Here is an 18,218-nt window from a genome sequence, read left to right on the forward strand (position 1 = left end):
TGTTGGTGTCTCTGTGCTGTGTGATTCCCAAGAAGCTCTCGGTAACGCACCGTCTCATGAACACTTGGACAGCCCCTCCTGCCCCTTGTTTGGAGTAATTCTATTGTCAGTGTGAAAACATTCCATAGTTTAGGAGTAGACGTTGCCAGTGCCGTGAGTTGAGGCCACGGCTCTACTAAAGGAGAGAAAGTAAGTGAGAGTGGGGGAGAGAGAGAGAGAGAGAAACAAAAAACACGAATGCCTTTTTTTTTTTTTTTTCAATTCAAGGTCTCAAGATGAAACTATGGGGACTGGTTAGGATCTGAGGTGAGTCCCAGGCCATTCCATTCACCAGGTCCCAGATTCTGGGAGGTGCTGGGGGCTTGAAGGGCCTGACCCCTCGCCTCCCCTTCCCTCTTGCCCAGGGAATTCTTCCACAGGACAAAGCCAACATCAAGACTCAGCTCTTCTAAGTGGTACCTCCCGGTGAGGCTGGAGACCCAGAGACCCCATGGGGGGCCCCTGAAGATCAGAAGGGGCTTCATTCTTCTCCTGGACTTGAACTGAGACAGCACTGGCTCGAGCCAAAGCAGTGACATCCAATCACAGGCCATGTCTGGGACCAACACCATGAGCACACCCTCCCATTCCCCTCTTAGTTTTGGCCAGTATGTTTGGTCTGGCACTTTGCTGGAAGTCCCTGAAGGCAGTGTCCATCCTCCTCTTCCCAACTGGAGTTGAGTTTTCCTACCATGTGAGGTGGCCTTTCAGTAAAAGCCATGTTGATCTTTTCTTAGAAGATCAGCCGTGGCCTGAGTGCGGGGGTGGGTCTGGAGGTGGATGGCCCACAGGTCCCGCCTCCAGCCTCTGCCAAAGCCATATCCTTTAATGCCTGCCTTCCCCATCACTCTCGGGGCTCCCCGTCCATGCCCCACCATGCCACGCGGGGAGGGTCTCTGCATCCACGCTGCCGGCCCTGGTGGTGGTTCACTTCCCTGTGCCTTTTGCATGTTGGGAGAGGGTCTGGGTGTCACTGCTGCTCATGCTTAGAAACCAATGAAAGCCCCTAATAAAGCATCCAGGAGGAGGAGTGGCTTTTCATTTCTAAACCCTTCTTGTCCGTCTAGCTCTGATTTCCAAAGGTTGGGGCCAGAGGGGTAGAGACACGATGTTCAGGCTCAGTGCTGTACAAGAGTACAGCTCTCCTGACTCTCATGGTCCAAACTCACTGATGTTAGACCATTTCACTTCTGGAGAGAAGGAAGAGATGATGGATGGCTTTCTAGGGGAGCCCAAGGCTTGAGTTGGGGAGGCCAGGTTCTATCTGATAGGAAAGGAAAGAGAGGATGGAAAAGCACATATCCAGTATTTTAAGGCCCTAGACATGGTGGAGGGTTACATAGCTTCTGCTCACATTCCAGGGGTAAGGATGCAAGGACAGGGCTTCACCCAGCTGTAAAGGAGGCTGGCGAACGTAGTCTCTGGTTGGACAGCCTATTGCTAAGGAAGAAGAGAACAGATCTTGGTGGACAGCTAGCAGCCTCTGACACACGGAATCACTGTGAATGAGAAGACGCACAGGCAGACTGCTGGAGAGACCCGTAAACTCAAAGACTCCATGAACCCCCACATGCCTGTTCAACATGTGGGAAACTGAGGCCCTGGATGGGCTGATGTCTGGGTTTGGTCAGGATCACTCAGTGAGTGTCTCTCAGAATGTCATGGAAAGAACCTTGGGTAAGGGCAAAAGTCACCGTGCAAACATTTACTGAGAATCCACCATCTGCTGAGCCTTCTTTTTTGGGGTGGTGGGGGGAGGATTAGGTTTGTTTGTTTGTTTGTTTGTTTTTAATGGAGGTACTGGGGATTGAACCCAGGACCTTATGTATGCTAAGCATTCACTCTACCACTGAGCTATACCCTCCTCCCCCTGCTGAGCCTCTAAGAGGTACCATGAAGGGATGCAGAGAAGGAGAGGATGTGGGGCTATCTAAGTTCAGTCTTGTCAGGAAGATAGACACCACCACCACCAGGACTGTGGCAATGGGTGCCCCCAGTGTTCACACTGTGAGAAAGGTCTCCCCAGCATACACAGGAAGATGCCTGTTGGGGAGGACAGTAAGGGCTGCTGAAGGTCATATCTTCTTCAGCTCATCAGATGCTCACAGCCAAAGCCACAGAATGAATTGCCCAGGTCATTTCAACATATCTCCAAAGACCTAATGGTCCTTCCCTAGGAATGAATCCATACTGCCTAAAGCCCTCAGTTTTATCATCTCCAAAATAGAGCTGATAATAGTAAAAGCTGCCATCCTTTGAGTACTATGAACTAGGAAATTTACATAAATTATTCCTAACTCTGCAAAATTGCTTTTTATGTTTTCCTGATGAAGAAACAGAGGCTCAGAGAGTTAAGTCCCCAGGTAAAAGTGGTAGATTGGATTATTGGATTCCCTAACAGGATTGGACACCCACGGCCCTTGCCTTGTGACTTTGTAGCACCTCCTACTGTGGGTGGAGTTTAATCCTTGCCCCATCAATGCTGGGCTTGCCCATGTGACCTGTTTGGGCCAGTGGAATGTTAGTGGACTAACGTGATGTGAGCAGAGGCTTTAAACATGCCATGTGCTTTGGCTTGGGCTTGGGTGCCTCAGTGTTCATCACAAGAATGGGCCCCAGGTAGTTGCTGCCCTTTTCATCTGGACTTTAGCATGAAAGTAGAACAGACCTGAGCTCAGTTCATGGCCTGGAACCAAGCCCAGGTGGCCCATTGCCTGGAGCAGAGCTCACCTGCTGAGGCTGGCCCAGCATTTGCTGTCATAAACCATCAGGTGTGGTTTGTCACAAAGCACTACTATAGCAATAGCTGACTAATACAGTGGCAGAGCCGGTCTGAAGCCAAAGCCTCTACCTGTTTTCTCTATGGCCTAGGGCAACTGGAAACTACAGGTGAGGTAATACAGTGAAAATGTCAGGCACCAGATTTAAAAGTTCAGAACAAATGCTAGTTGTTACAAATTTTAGTTCACGCTGCGTTTTATAAATGACATTAACGACACCAAGCCATTTCAGGGATATAGGGGGCACGCAGGAGTAACAGTGTCCCAGCTTCTGAGACATTCACCAGGCAAAGTAAATCTCTCCAATAATAAGCAGCCCTCATAGATGCCTGACATTTTACAAGCATGTAACATATTTTCCTATCCATGATTTCATGAAGCCAAGCAAAGACCAGTGAGGTAGAAAGAATTATCCCCATTTCATAGATAAGTAATAAGCCCAGAGAGGCTAAGTAACTTGGCTAAGATCACACAGCTGAGGGTTTGATAGGCTGAATTTGAATGCAGTCCAGTCTAAGGCTTCTAATAACTCCACATAAGTCAGTTTACGCCCCAACCCGCTCAGTGTCCTCATCACTCCCCGGCAGTGTGGGGGCACCTGGCAGACACAACTTGCTCAAGAAATACAGATGGAAGGCAAGAAGGCATGAAAGGAGTAGAGCTAGAAAAGGGTGACAGCAGTTTGCTCGGGCAGAGCCTGCATAACTTTGCTCCAGAAACTAAGATGCTAATCAGAGGTGGCTCCCAGGCTTCCCCACCTATGCACCTGCTAGGCACTCAGACACCTCAGACACATACCCCGGGGAGCCACCCCTTGGCAGAGACAACGGGAAAGTGGCAGGGATTTGTGACATGGCCAGTCTCCAAAATAAGCAACTTGGAAACCAGGGTCAGGCAGCCCCTAAGTTACCTGTGAGTGGACAGCACCTCAAAAAGCAGGACCTACTTTGCCTTGGCCAAAAGGACCCCACAGATACATGGGTGTCCTTTCCCTTCAGCTCTCCTGGGAAACACCTCTCTCGCTCTCCCCCACTCCCTAGTTAATCCTGAATGTTACTCTAGAATGAACTCTATTCATTCTAGACATTACTGGGACATGGCCTCCTACATTCACCGACTGTACATTCTAATTACCTTTGAGTGAATCAGAATTTAAACACTGACATGTATGGAGTTTCTTTTTCCTGATTTTAAAGTAGTTATAGTACTGATGTCACGTTAGGGACTTACTGTGCACTTGAAAGACATTTATATACTGCCTTCCACAGACTGGTCCTGTTCCACGCAAGCCCTTTACAAGTATCAGTTTATTTAATCCTCACAATGACTGAATGAGATCGGTACTTATCCCCCATTTTACAGATGAGGAAACTGAAGTTGAGAGGTTAAGGAACTTGTTCAAGGTCACACAGCCAGTACGTCTAGCAGAGGAAGAATTAGAACCCAGGCAGTCTGACTCAGGTCTACGTTAACCTCCTCACTCCTTTGCTTTTCTGAGTGCTTTATGTAAATCATCTCTACTTGAGCTGGGACAAGGTCAGGGTGGGTTGGGGGGGACACTGCTTTTGATGTTCAGCACCTGTTTGGATTTGCTCATGTCATTGTCTGTGCCTAGCTAGGTTGTAAACCCCCCCAAGAGAAGAACCGTGTCTCTGACTTAACACTGTGCCTAGCACAGGGCCGGCTTCACTCAGTGCCCCTCAGCTATCTGGGCAGTGGATGCTGAATGAGGTAAGGCATTCATATCCCTATCTTACCCCTCAGAAACAGGCTCAGAGACCCTGACTTGCCCGAGGGCACACAAGTTCAAGTGTAAGTTCTAGTCTGACTGTAAGTTCTAGTCAGCACGAATGCAAAGTCTTTCTGCCTCCAGATTCCATGCTAAACATAACTCCATGTATTCTTTGCAGTGACTGCATTATATTCCTCATGTAGAGTTACCATAATTTATTTAACTGATGGGCAACAGTTAGATAAATCTTGACAACTTTTTACTATTACAAATAGCTGCCATAAAATCTTTGTGCTTATCTTTACCCATGTCTACAACACTTCCATCGTCTAAACCCCTAGACTGAGAGTGTTGGGTCTGCACATTTTAAGTTTGGGTACAAGGTTATCATCTGAACATGTGGGACCAAATTACCAACTCCCCTCCCCACGAGGTATGGGAGTACCTGTTTTCTGCAGTGTGTGTGTTCAACTGTAAAACTCCCCAGAGACCGTATCAGGGACTCTGGGACAATTTCTGAAGGGGACTATACTGCAGAGGGTTTCTCTTAACAGAACCTACCTTCTCCTTGGTAGATACTGAACACGGTTTGATTTTGGACGCTTTTTAAGAAAGGCTTCTACAATTCATCCCTCCAGCAATTAGGTTCAGCTCCCCACGTCCAGGAAGTCTACATGAAGCCGTGCAATCAGGTCTGAACTGTGTTATGCTGTCAACACAGAGAAAAGCAGGCTGTGAGTAAGTGTGCCCGGAGGTCAGCTCCCCCATCACTCACCAGGAAGCCAGCTGCCACCTCAGCTGAGTGGGAGTTTCTTTTCATGTTGTTTCCTTAAATAAAAGTCATCACCAGCTCGGGAAGAACTTTTCATCAAGCGGAGAAACAGAAGACAGTAGAAGAGTTGGTGAGATTAACCAGTCCATGTCCATCATTTATCAAACAAGGAAATTGAGACCCAGAGATGCTGAGTGACTCGTTAAAAGTCACACAGAAGAGCAGAAAAATCAGGGGTAGAAACCGGCTCAAAGCTAGGTATTCGAGCTTCTAGCAGGCCTCACCCATCACCTTCACTGACAGTCCTTTAAGTCTGCTTCTTCTGAATCTCGGTGGCTCTTGAACATGAGGGGAAAGTTGAGACAGGAGGGAAGGGGGCAGGGCTCAACCATTAAAAGAATGACACAGCATTTGAGGATAGGACATAAACTAGTTGGAACCAGCAAGGCCCAAGATGGTGAAGACTCGACTTCTGATAGAGCCTGAGCCTCATTATAGGCTCACTGTAATATATTAGCTTGTTAAATGACACACCCACGGGCACCAGGACAGTTCCCAGGCTGACTGTCAAAGGCCAAAAGTGGGCGGGGCCCAATCCCAGAAGTCCCCGCCCCTTCCCCAACACAGTTAGAATAACCCTCCCACTTGTTAGCATATGAAGTTTCCCAGCCCATAAAAACTAACCACCCCGGACACCTCAGGGCCGCCGATCTTGCCTTCTAAGATGCCTGCACTCTGTCTACGGAGTATGTATCTCCCCAAATAAATCACTTTACTTTGGCTCCCTCTTGAATTCTTTCCTGCACGAGACAAGAACCTATTCTCGGCAATGAAGTTAGGTTTCTTGAGAAGGGATATCTGAATGAAAAATCATGGCAGCACGTCTCTGCGCCTTTGTGCCTGCTGTTCCCACGTCCTTGGATTCTGTTCTCTGCCTAACTGCTTGAACTCCTCCTCATCCTTCAAGACCCAGAACTTTTATGTCCTGTGGAAATATTCCGTGATTCCCCAGGGCAGCTGGTTGTTCCCTGTTCTGTGTTCCCAGGCCCTGACCTTGGCCAGCACTTGCAACATTTGATGTTGGTTGTGGGCTCCTGGTGAGTCTTCCCCACAAGAGTGAAAATTCCTCAAATGCACAGATGTAGCAAATTCACCTTTGCAATTCCAGCACACACCCTGAGGGATGGACTTCAGACCACAAATTCCACGAGAGAGGGAGTTTATCATCCTGTCCCAGCTCCCCATTCAGAGTATGAACTCACGAAGGGTTTGGTGCTGCTGATGGAATCTGAACAGGGAAGCTCTGCAGCATGAGGGGCCTCAAATCCTGGAGCCACTGAGCTTTCAAAAGACAGGACCTGGAGGTGCCAAGCAGCACAGGCTGACAAAGGAGTGGGCGCTAAGAGGTACCAAAGGTCCTCACCCGCGTACAGACTCCCAGGGCTACGAGGCATTGCCACACACGACCTCATTTGACTGAACTTTGTAACTGCTCTTTGTGTTACTTCCACGAGGCCTAATCCTCTTCCTCCTGCCAAGGAAACTGCTCCCAAATCTGGATGACCCAGACCTTAGGACACTGAGACACAGATGTGACACAGAGAGAAGGAGTAAATCAAGCTAAGAAATACATGACTGAATACATCCTCAGTTTACAGCATTTAGGAGAAAAAAATAAGAGTGACTACAGCCATGAAATTCCCTACAAATAACGAGCAGCTCAAGTCAGAGTTGCTCTCCTTTCATAAAGCGGGCTGAGCCTCCCTGGTTTTGGACTTCAGGGTTTTAGAAGAGAACACACGGGACGCAGGAATGTGGGATTTCATGATCTCCAGTTTACTTAATATGCCTGTTTACAAACACGATCTGTGTGTGTATACAACAGTGACGAGGACCATTCTCCAAATACAATCTGGTACTCAGACTGTGACAGATGCATGTGGAAAATGAGGCATCAGTGAATGCACCTCAACACGGAAAGATAAACAAGCACGCAGTACTCTCTGGTCACAGATGCCCTCAAAAGCCTCCTGTTCAGCACCTGGGGAACAGACACTTTTCAAAGGACAATACAAGGCTATTTCAACAGGACACCCAGGCCCCAAACAATACCCAGAAGATGTCAGGTTCCCTGTCTTCTCTAGAGGAGCCAAAAAGTCCTAAAGGCTTGGTCAAGAAACCGGAGGCAGGGGGATTACCGCCTGCTAAGCACATGTGCTGGGCATTTTACATGCCTCATTTCCCTTTATCCGAACAGGACCATCTCCATTTTACAGATGGGGAAAATGAGCCTTGCCCAGGGTCAGACAGCTCTCAGTACTGGTGCCATGACTTGGACCCACATCTCTCGTTTGCCTAGACCCAAACTCTTCCAGCCTCACTGTGCTGTCTCACATCGAGATTAAGAGCATGTTCCCAAGGGACAGGCAAAGGCGCTAAGACTGAACAGGAAGAGGCAGAAGACCGACCTGTGTACAAGATTGGGAAACGGACACTTTCCATGGAGTTCATTGAAGGCTAGGCCTGAACTGGACTTGCATGGGAGAAACTCCTGGAGATTTAAAAGTGTGACAAATGGACTTCTGGACTCGCCCTGTGCCTGTTGCCTTTTGGTGCTGAACAAGAAACCTAGGAGAGATTTCAATCCCTTCGACAAGCCCCTGCCACCTCCCCCACCCCACTTCCACCCCTGGTTTATGGATGTAAATTCCAGAGGGCAAAAAAATTCCCCTGGGGCCCTTCGTATTTGTCAATGCTCCCAAAACACCATGGCAACACCTCCAAAATCTCACTGCCAGGTGTTTCTGCCACCTTTGGGTACAACACATCACACGCCACATTTTGATCAATACAGGTTAACCTGTGGCCGGATGGGACAAGAATTACATATTCTCCGTACATCTTTATACGCAATACAATTTACACTGAAGATTTTCCAGACCTCAGGCTCCTAACAACTGGAGCTTGAGCTAAGCCAGCCAAGTGCAGTGCTTATCGACTGATGCTATAACAGGGCTTGACTGGGGGGAGGGACATCAAAGAAGCTTCCAGGATGATTCCCCAAAATGCAAGGGGCTCCCTTTGAAAGGATTCAGGAGACAACCTGAGAGAGGGGAAGGAGTATCTTATCACAGAGCAGTAACTGTGCCTTTGTGGGCTGGAGGGGACAAGGTTTCCAACCCTTCCCAGCAATCTCACGGTGAAGGCCACCCAAGGACAAGGCTGGAAATTGAGAAGTGCAACAAACGGGAAAGAAAAGTTCGAGTTCAAGGCCAGGTGAACAGGCCTAGGTTTGCTGTGGTAAGAGGAAGGTGTGGCCAAAGTCACACCACCATTTAACAAGAACATTTTTCCAAAAGAGCTGGCTTCTTGCCATCAGAAGCAAGGGAAGACATTTTCCTCCACTTCTGACTTAAAATCTTGTCCAAAAGTAAAAAGCCTTGAGTCACAGCAAGACTTATAATCACAGAACTTCGCAGCACTGTTCAGTCTATACCACTGACACGTGGTCAGGAGAGTTTCAGGGCAAATACGCATTTTGCAAAATTACTCTGACTCAGCTTAAAATTCATTAAGTTATTAAAACGTCTGCTTTCCGGTTTTATCCTTAACAGAGAAAACAGACCCATGAGGTTGAATTGAATACTGTAAGCCAAGAGTTTGGTTTATCAAAAAGTAAATTAGTGTTCTAAAAAAACCCTCAAAACAATCTACACACATGCCAGAGCGCAGCACTGGAGCTGTGAATTATTTTCGGGAGTTTTGTCAACAAAGAACAAATGCCTTAGTTGTTATTAAAAACTAGAAAGCATTCGCTCAAAACAGAAGGGGGAAAGTAAGTAAACTTAATGCTCCAGCAACCACTATATAACAGACAATGTGGACAGAAAGTTATCAATGTTCATTACATAAAAATCACCCCATACCCAGTTGAAGAGGCACTCGGGTTTAACCGTTTTGGTAGCTAATCACAAGCCAGTTGTAATATTTAACATTCCATGGATGAAGCAAATATTACAACCAGAGTGTGTCTTTCAGGTGGTCAGTTGTTTTGTAAAGAACCCTGCTGGAAATAAATGCTTACACAAAATTCACCAGAGGGAAATATTGTTAAATAACAGCATTAACAGCCATTAACACAGAAGACAGCCAGAACCGGGTGGAGTCTGACGGCAGCAGAGCAGAGTCCTGAGGCCCTGCACCCCTTCAGCCACACAGTAGAGGCTTTCCTGATTCTGTCCTCTCGCCGAGCCGGAGCTTGGCTCTCAAAGGAAAAAACGGAACATTTCAGATTAAGGTCAAGTCTTGCCAGGGATGCAAAGTGCCCAAGTGGGAATGGCTGTGCTTGTGACACCGGTTGATGCCGCCAAGAACACTCTGGGGCCTGACCTCGCTACCCAGACTCCACCGTCACCCACCAAAACTGCCTGGTAAGCTTCCTCCTGGAAGTTGGATCAATAATTTAGTCAAACAACTAAGAAACAGAAATGGAAAATGTATGAGCCACTGTCCTGCTGTCGTCCCTTGTGTTTCTCTTTTATTCCTTGTAACTGTCTTGCTTCAGATTCAAACTAGAGCTCTGGGGAGGAAGTCCTGGGGAAAAGGATTTCAGATACCAAAACCCGTAGGTCCCGTACCAGCCCAGCAAACCGAACAGGGTGCCAAACACTTTCTGGGACAAGTTGTGGAAATACACGGCCGTGCACAGAAACATCCACACCCAGATGACGGTCAGGAAGCCCAGCGCGACCACCAGGGTGGTGATGGCCACGTGGAGGTAGTGGCTGCGGTCTGTCTTCACCTCGTGCAGCACGGCCATCTCCTCCACGATCATGAGGGCACAGAAGGTCAGCAGGAAGGAGTGGCCTGAGATGTCAAAGCCGTGCCAGAAGCCTCCTTCCCCGTGGCACTGCTGCTTACTCTGGGGCTCCTCTCTGAGCCCCTCCAGGGCTGGTGACTGGTAGCAGCTGCCCGTGTAGTGCTCGATGTTGGAGAAGATGGCTGTGCAGAAGTACCAGATGGCCGTGCCCACGAGCAGGGTGCTCAGCCGCCGCAGGACCAGGCCAGCCTTGCCTGTCAGGTGGTAGTTGGTGAGGGCGATGAAAGGCAGGAGGAGACAGAAGGTCCAGGCCCAGGCCATTTTGACAAAATACCTGGCAGAGGAGGAAAGTGGAAGTGAAGAGAGGGGCGTCGGTGGAGAGGGAACAATGTCATGACCCGGGACTCTAGACTCTCAAGGGAGGGAAAATGAGAAAAAGTGATAAAAGCTATAGACAACAACTTCACTTACTACGTACTTTAAGTGTATTAACTATTTAATCCTTATACAACTCGTTGAGGTAGGCACTACTGTCATCCTCATTTTATAGATAAGAAAACTGAGGCACAGAGAAGCATCATGCAAAGTGGAAGTCATGAGTGGTGGAGCTGGAATTCAAATCCAGGGTCTATGACCTTAAGTACTACACCACTTGCTCAGGAAAGTAATTACACGCACATTCTCTTTCCCATGGAACCCTCACAATTACCTGGGAGGAAGGTATCATTTGCCCTGTATTATAGTGTTTTGGTAAGGTGCCCAGGGTCACACTCACAGGACCAGCAAGCATACACTGAACCAACATCTGGCCAGCCCCAAAGCTCCGGCTTTTTCTACCTCTTTCCTATATGGCAGAAATGATCAGAAAGAGCTTGGCTTCAAGCTGGAAGACCCAGGTTCAAATCCTGACTCTGACTTATTACCACACTTCTCCAGGCCTGCTTCCTCAACTGTTAAATAGAACTGAGGGGACAAATTACTTTCAAAATCCCTTCCAGAGCCAATGATTCACTAGTTCTCTTCATTAATTAATTAGCACAGAGGTGTGGGAACAAAATACCAGAATCCATGGCAACCTGCAATCGACAGGGACTTGCTCGCTCACGAGGCTGCTTGGCTCCCAGCTCACACAGGCCAGATTGAGCAGCAGCTGCCTTGTCTGCCTCCCCTGTGCTCATCAAAGGTGGGGGACCTATGGACCAGCTGCAGTAAACACATGTGCAACAGACTTGGGGCTACTACCACTCTCATAACCTATTATCAGCCCAGCCTCCAAGGGTGAGGGAGGAAAGAAGGTGGGCCAAGGACAGAAGGACTCTTTCCTGAGTTCTAAAGTTTCCTCAGACACCACTCAGGGCCTGTTGTGAAAATCTTCCCTGGGACTGTTATGCAGGGATCTGGACAGAGCCAAGAGCTGTCAGGCATCTGATGAAGCTTAGGAGAGAGAAACCAAGGTTTTAAGTAGACAACCATAGTTGGACTGACTTTTGGGAGATGCTGCAGACACCGTAATTCTGAAGAATCTAGGTTCACATCAAGGGAGGAGTTTCATCTTTCAGAGTTTCCCTTTACTACTGCAACAGTGTTTCTGTCAATAAACTTAAAATCCAAGAGGTTTAAAAAAAAAAAGTGAGTGAGTGGAGTTAAGGAGTTTCAAAGAGCCCAGATAGGATTGCATTCCTGGGTCACTGCCAAGAACTTTGAGTAGCTGAAAAGATCCAAGGAGATCCAGGGGAAAGTTCATAGACTGGAGGGTTCCACTCCTGGGCGACTGTCTTGGAGGGGTGGTGTCATAGGCTAGGACGGGGTGTGGAGGGGTGGGCAGGTCTTTTTGCCCTACCCAGATATGATGGGATTCGATCACCAGCAGGGAGGAGGGAGAGGGTAGGGCTCAGGGAGAGGTGCGGGGTCTGACAATGGCAGGCAGGAAGGAGGTGGCATACCTCCTAGGGCAGAGACCAACTCCTCACCCCAAAGGGTGGGAGCAGCGACACGGGCTGGTTCATCCCCCCTTCCCACCCCACACCCCTACACACACACAGACATACACACCACCCTGCCCAGTCAAGCTCAGGCTGTCTAGTTTGGGTGGGCAAACACGACTTACTAGCGACACTATTCCGGGGTCCCTCCATCGCGACACGCGTGCAGATGCTGTTGTCACGATGGGGAGAAGGACCTCCCCTTCCAATGACCCACCCATCAAGGGAGCTAAACCTCGGCTCTCTGCACGAGGCGACAGCGAGTGGCTACGGCGGGGACGGGAGAGGACCCGGGGCGCACTCACACGTTGAGGACGTTGCGCTTGTTGCTGAGATAGCTCTCGGGCAGCGGAGAGACCTCCTTGAGGAGGGAGCCCGCCAGCATGGAGGCCACCAAGGCCCAGGGCAGGTAGCGCCGCACCGCCGCCCTCACCAGCGTCCCCTTGAGGACCCACGCGCAGCGCTCCAGACACTCCATGCCTGACCTCGTCGGCCACCGTCCGCCTCCCCGTACCCGCTCGGCCACCGTCTTGCCCTCCGTCCGGGCGGCGCCGCCGCCTCCCTTTGGGCGCATGCGCACCGCTCGCAAGCCCCACCCCCGAGGAACGTGGGCACTCCGGGCCCGCGCGCTCCCCCTCGTGGCCACCTGTGGCCTCTGCAGCGCGCCCATCTCCAAATTTTTCCCTTCTCGAAATCCCGCCCCCGGAGTTCGCACGCTCTAGGTAGAGCAGGTTGGAATCTCAGGCTCTATGCCTTGCTTTGGTCGGAGGAAAAAAAAGCTGTGGGAATATTTGCTGGAGGTGGTGAAGAATAAACGTAGCGCAGCAGGAATTGGAGCAGTGGTCCCAGAATCATTTAGTCTCTCTTGGAGACAATTTCTCCATTTGAGCCTTAGTTTTCTCATCTGTAAAATGGGGAGACTGGACTCTTCCCCAAGAGTTATGAACTCAGGGTGGATTATGGTGGTCCAGATACAGGGACATGAGAAATGAAATGCATAAAATAATTATTATATTTACATTTTAAGTTATTAGATTTATTTTCACTTTAAAAAACACCTGCATATTTGTATTGAGCAAAAATGCTGGACACTGGCAGTTAATGACGATCAGATGAGGGTATTGATGCCCCATTGACTCTTTTATCATAGAGTTAAACCCTCTCATCCCCTGTCATGGTTGGGTGTCTAATTCAGTGTTTCCCAAACTTGAGGCGTTTCTTTGCCACTTATTAGATTCCTGGGGCTGCCATAACAAATGACCAATAACGTGTGGGCTTAAACCTACAGAAATTTATTTTCTGACAGTTCTGGAGGCCAGAGGTCTGAAATCAAGCTGCTGATGGGATACGTTCCTTCTGGAGGCCCTGAAGAGGATCCCCTTCATGGCTCTCTCCTAGCTTCTGGTGACTGGTGGCAGTCCTTGGCGTTTCTTTGCTTGTGACTGCATGACTTCAATCTCTGCCTCAGTTTTCACGTGGCCTTCTCCCCTCTGTGTCCCTATGTGTTTTCTCTCCTTATACGGACACCAGTCATTGGATTTAGGGTCCACTCCAAATCCAGAATAGTCTCATCCTGAGATCCTTAATTGTATCTGCAAAGACCCTATTTCCAACTAAGGTCACATTCCCAGGTTCCAAAGACTGACATTTTTTCTTGGACAGGGGGACAGGAGGGAGGAAGTCATCATTCAACCCATTACAGCCACGTTAACAGTTTTTGCTATGCCCATATACCACCAATACTATTATTTGTTTAACATTTTTCTTTAAATAACACACATTTAAAATTTAAATAATTATTGGGGAAATGGATGGGGAAGGATAAATTAGGAGTTTGGGGTTAGCAGATATGAACTACTATATACAAAATAGATGAACAACAAGGTCTTACTGTATAGCACAGGGAACTCTATTCAACAGCTTGTAATAACCTATAATGAAAAAGAATATGAAAAAGAATTTATACATGTATATGTATAACTGAATCACTATGCTGTACACCAGAAATGAGCAAAACGTTAATCAACTCTACCTCAATTTTTTTTAAGTTAATGTAATAACAAACAAATAAAAATTCTTATTGAAAGCCTCCTAAGCAGAAATATCCATGGAATAATAGATTCTATGTGCCAGTTATATTTCTTCTATTACACAAATAGCATGTCTACTGAAATATTCATCATCTTTAGCTGCCTAAAATAATCTCTTGTCCCAAAACCAAGGATAGCTACCACGCTTTGGCCTGATTTATGCCTATACTAGACTGATGTTTAAAATCTCTTATGCAGAGATCCAGTGAACTAATAAAACTATTAATTCCTTAAAGCCATCTCAAGATGCTCTTCATATCTGTAAATTGCACTTATCTGATCATAATTTTGATGTAGCAAAATGCCTCTGGCTCTTCAAAAAGCTAGATTTAAAAAAGCAAATGTGGTAGTGATTATACTAATTGGACTTTTCATGATTGGGGATGTTAATTGTGAAGGCAGCTTGTAAATAGTATTGGAAACCATCTCTTATCTCCTGAAGATTGTCAGGTGCTCAGTTATTCCCTAGCAAGCTGCCTAATGGTTAAGAACAAGGAGACATTATTAGCTAAGTGGTCCCCCTAGATGCTGATCCCCTGCCCCAGGAAAAGTGGGGAAGGGGGCTGGGTGACAAAAACTCCAGGCATCATCCAGAGGATCTATCAAAAATGTACCTCCTGGAAGCATCAGGCTTTGTATTGCTGTAGAAGGAAAATAGGTTTCTTCCATTTGAGCAATAGCTCGATGAAGCTCGAGCAACAGCTTCATCCCTGGAGATTTTTGAAGACAGGGTTAAACCCAGACCTAAAAAAAAAATGTACGTCTCTAGAGAAGTTTTCTTTCTTTTTTTCTTTTAAACTTCAAACCATATTAAGAAATATATATTCATGCTGTGAGTCCAGCTGTGTGCTGGAGTGACCTCCCACAGGCCTGTGAGAACAGATTATTAAATTTTCAGGACTTTTGCAAGCTGATTGTTAAAGCCATTGTTTAAAAAATCACATTATATAAGTGAACAATTAAGCTCAAAATAAATATTCAAAACTCATCATTTCCTAATTCTTTTACTCTATTTCATTATTATCTACGTCCTCAAGGTTGCTCATATCTGTTGTAGAATATTTTACTGTGTAACTCTTCCCAACTGTGTGTTCATTGGCGTCACATTTGTAGCTTGAAACCAGCCCTGGCGGGAGTATTTACACTGGCAAACCAGGGCTTTATTTGGTTTGTTGATTGTCTAGATTGAGACAAGACAAAACATGGTTGAATTGAAACTATACGTTGGCTATGGATACCAGAGTAGAGCAAACATCAATTAAAGCAGTCTGGGAGAATCAATTCACTGTATGGAATTTACAGCAAAGTGTATTTGTGTATTTTATTATTTTAAAATAATGTGCTACACATTCTTTTTTTTCCCCTAGAAAATAAACCACAGTCATTTTATGATTCATTTATTGGCAACTGGTAATCATCAAATTACCAATGTTTATCTTCAAAAATTATTAACTCTAGCTGTGCCGTCATTTCTCGAGGTTGATCAGATACCTGGAGTCACAGATATTTCCCACATAAAATGCATTATATAAATCAGACTTGGTTTATCACCAGCATTTATGAAACCAGACCCAGGGAAAGACCTAGGTCTGGGGACACATGCATGGTCTTGATATAGTGAATGTTTAGCATTACCCATTCTTTATATTAAAAGAAATGTGTTAATACACTTATGTACATACATAATAATTATGAAATTATTTTTTCAATATTAAGGGGTTCCCAAGATTATAAATCACCATGAAAGGGGTTTCTGGTCCATAAAGTCTTGAAAGATGTAGGGGTAGAATGGTAATGGATTAAGTAGAGGATGCCTGGGGCAATGGGAGAGGATCCCACAGGACCAGGGAAAGGTCAGGGGAGAGTTCTTAGAAGAGATGATTTCTGTCTAAGCAGAGGTCTGAAGTATTCGCCAGAGGATAGCCAGAGGAACAGTGGGAAGCAGACATTCCAGGAAGAGCAACCAGCAGGTGCTTTTTTGTTGGCTGGTGTGTGTGAAATGGGAAATTTCATTCCTGGTTTGGTGGGGAGGGCAGTAGGCAGCCCAGTAATTCTCCCAGGGGCAGCCCTCTTTGTCCACAGCTCCTGGCCAGAGAGCAGAAGTATTCATCCCCAGCACCAATTCCTTCCTTCTGAGCTCTGCTCTGCAGTGCCTCTCCCATTCTTAACCTCTGGCCACCTCTCCTTCTGGCTGGAGGGGACAGTTAGCAACTCCCTAGGGTGAGGCAGCTGAGCAAAGCCAGTAGCTGCCAGAGGCCAGGCTGCCTGCCTGCCTAACTGGGAGGGAGTTATATCCACTGGCTGCTCCCCCAACACACACAACCCCCTGCTGCCCATTACTGGACCCATTTGGGCACAGGGTCAGAAGTGTCAGGGCAGGGAGCTGGCTTTGCTCATCTTCAGGCCACGGGGAGAGCTTCAGGAGGGGCTGCCAGGGACCCTGTACCACCCCCAGCAGCCTTGAATTCCTTTCTGCTTTCTCCTCTGGACACCATGCCCTGCAGACCTCAGACCTCTCCTTTCTGAAGCAGTCACAGAGGCTTTTTTTGTCTGGAAGAGCGTTGGTAAAAAAGCAAGGAAATGAGTAAACCAGTGTCAGGATAGCAGTTACTTGTAGGACAGAGGGAGGGCATTGGGATCAGAGGATTTTGGGGGTGTAGGCAATGTTCTGGTTCTTTACCTGGGGATAGTCACAGAGATGTTTGCTTTAAAAATATCCTTTACATTATATATTTGTATTTCATAAATTTTGTGTATTTGTTATATTTCACAATTTAAGAAATGGTATTTGGAAGAAAAAAAAAAAGGAATACCAAACTGGGAATAAAACACCTAGGTTCTGAGAACACATTTTCTGAGCCTTTGTTTTTCACTCTTCCTCTCCAAATTATAGCACAGAATCCAGATGTATCTACATAATAGTTTAAGGCCCCTATTCTTAAACTTGGTTAAACACGAATTAAATTTTCTATTCTTCTAGTTTAAACATTTAGTTCACTGGGGGTTTTGTTTGTTTTTGTTTTTTTATTGAAGTAATTTGATTTATAACATATTGAGCCTTAACCAAGTGGCAGGCACTGTGCACAGTGCCTTACTGTACTTGATTCTTTTCTTTCTCACAGCCACCACACAAGAAGATACTGTGATTACTCCATTCTACCAATGGAAACACCAAAGCACAGACAGGCTAAGAAACTTTGCCAAGGTCACACAGCTAGCCATCCAGCAGAACTAAGATTCAGACTAGGGTCAGTGTGCCCCACCTGGCAAAGCACTTAACCACTGGCACACACTGCCTCCTAGGTCTGACCTCACCTGCCTGCCAAAAATAATGACCACGTGGTCGCAGCACTCTGCAAAGTTTACACACAGCTGATAGTGTTTAAAGGCCATGTATTATACTGGTGAAAAATACAGTCAAACAGACATGGGTTCAAGTCTAAACTCAGAGTTTATTACCTGTATGAGTAGGGCAAGTCATTTTATAGGGTTTAAAGGCCATGTAGTTTATTGGTTAAAAATACAGCCAGACATGAGTTCAAGTTTACACTCAGAGTTTATGACTAGGGCAAATCATTTCTCTCTCACCTGAAAAATGAAAACGGTATTCTGGCAGCTTTGTTGCCGCACAAGTAAGTGAAACCTTATTTGCCAGGCGTCAGGCATACAGTAGGCACACGATAGCTGATGACCTATAAAATAAACATGCTCATCTTTGGCAGCTCATAGTATCTTACTACGTCTCACCGTCTTCATTAAACAGACGGGAGGTCTGGCTCAGTTCTGCAGCGGAAGAGTAAGGAGGCGCAAAGGGTCCACGGGTCCCTTGCCGCCCCCACCCTGTCGAATTCTTCGGGTCGGACGCCTGGATGTGGCCGCCGGGCCCGCGTTCCACGCCCCGCGCAGGAATGTGGGACGCGAGCGGTGGCGAGGAGGGGGCGCTGACACTGAGGCTTTTGCGCTCCAGCTCCGCGGGCCGGCGACGCAGCAAATTCCGCGGCCAC

General features: G+C 47.0%; 1 protein-coding gene and 1 non-coding gene across 2 annotated transcripts; both read right to left on the reverse strand.

Moving 5' to 3' along the window:
* Positions 1-7,136: 7,136 nt before the first annotated feature.
* FITM2 (fat storage inducing transmembrane protein 2) lies at positions 7,137-12,683 on the reverse strand. The gene is made up of 2 exons (XM_006193501.3): positions 12,430-12,683; positions 7,137-10,476 (listed from the first exon to the last, which is right to left on the reverse strand). Exons 1-2 carry the CDS (start codon positions 12,600-12,602, stop codon positions 9,861-9,863), a joined length of 789 nt encoding a protein of 262 aa, XP_006193563.1. The 5' UTR covers positions 12,603-12,683; the 3' UTR covers positions 7,137-9,860.
* A 3,073-nt stretch (positions 12,684-15,756) lies between these two features.
* Positions 15,757-15,886, reverse strand: LOC116658070. Its single transcript, XR_004313271.1, has one exon. It is a non-coding gene; the product is annotated as a small nucleolar RNA SNORA72 (small nucleolar RNA).
* Positions 15,887-18,218: the final 2,332 nt, after the last annotated feature.

The sequence above is a fragment of the Camelus ferus genome, chromosome 19 (genome assembly GCF_009834535.1).
Source record: "Camelus ferus isolate YT-003-E chromosome 19, BCGSAC_Cfer_1.0, whole genome shotgun sequence".
In the NCBI taxonomy this organism is placed as follows: Eukaryota; Metazoa; Chordata; class Mammalia; order Artiodactyla; family Camelidae; genus Camelus; species Camelus ferus.

What these genes read in the sequence shown, in the direction of transcription:
- FITM2 (XM_006193501.3), bottom strand. Translation starts at nt 12,602, where the DNA reads ATGGAGTGTCTGGAGCGCTGCGCGTGGGTCCTCAAGGGGACGCTGGTG. An exon ending in AAGCGCAACGTCCTCAACGT is followed by an intron (nt 10,477 to 12,429) that starts GTGAGTGCGCCC and finishes CTCCTCTGCCAG; the next exon opens with GTATTTTGTCAAAATGGCCT.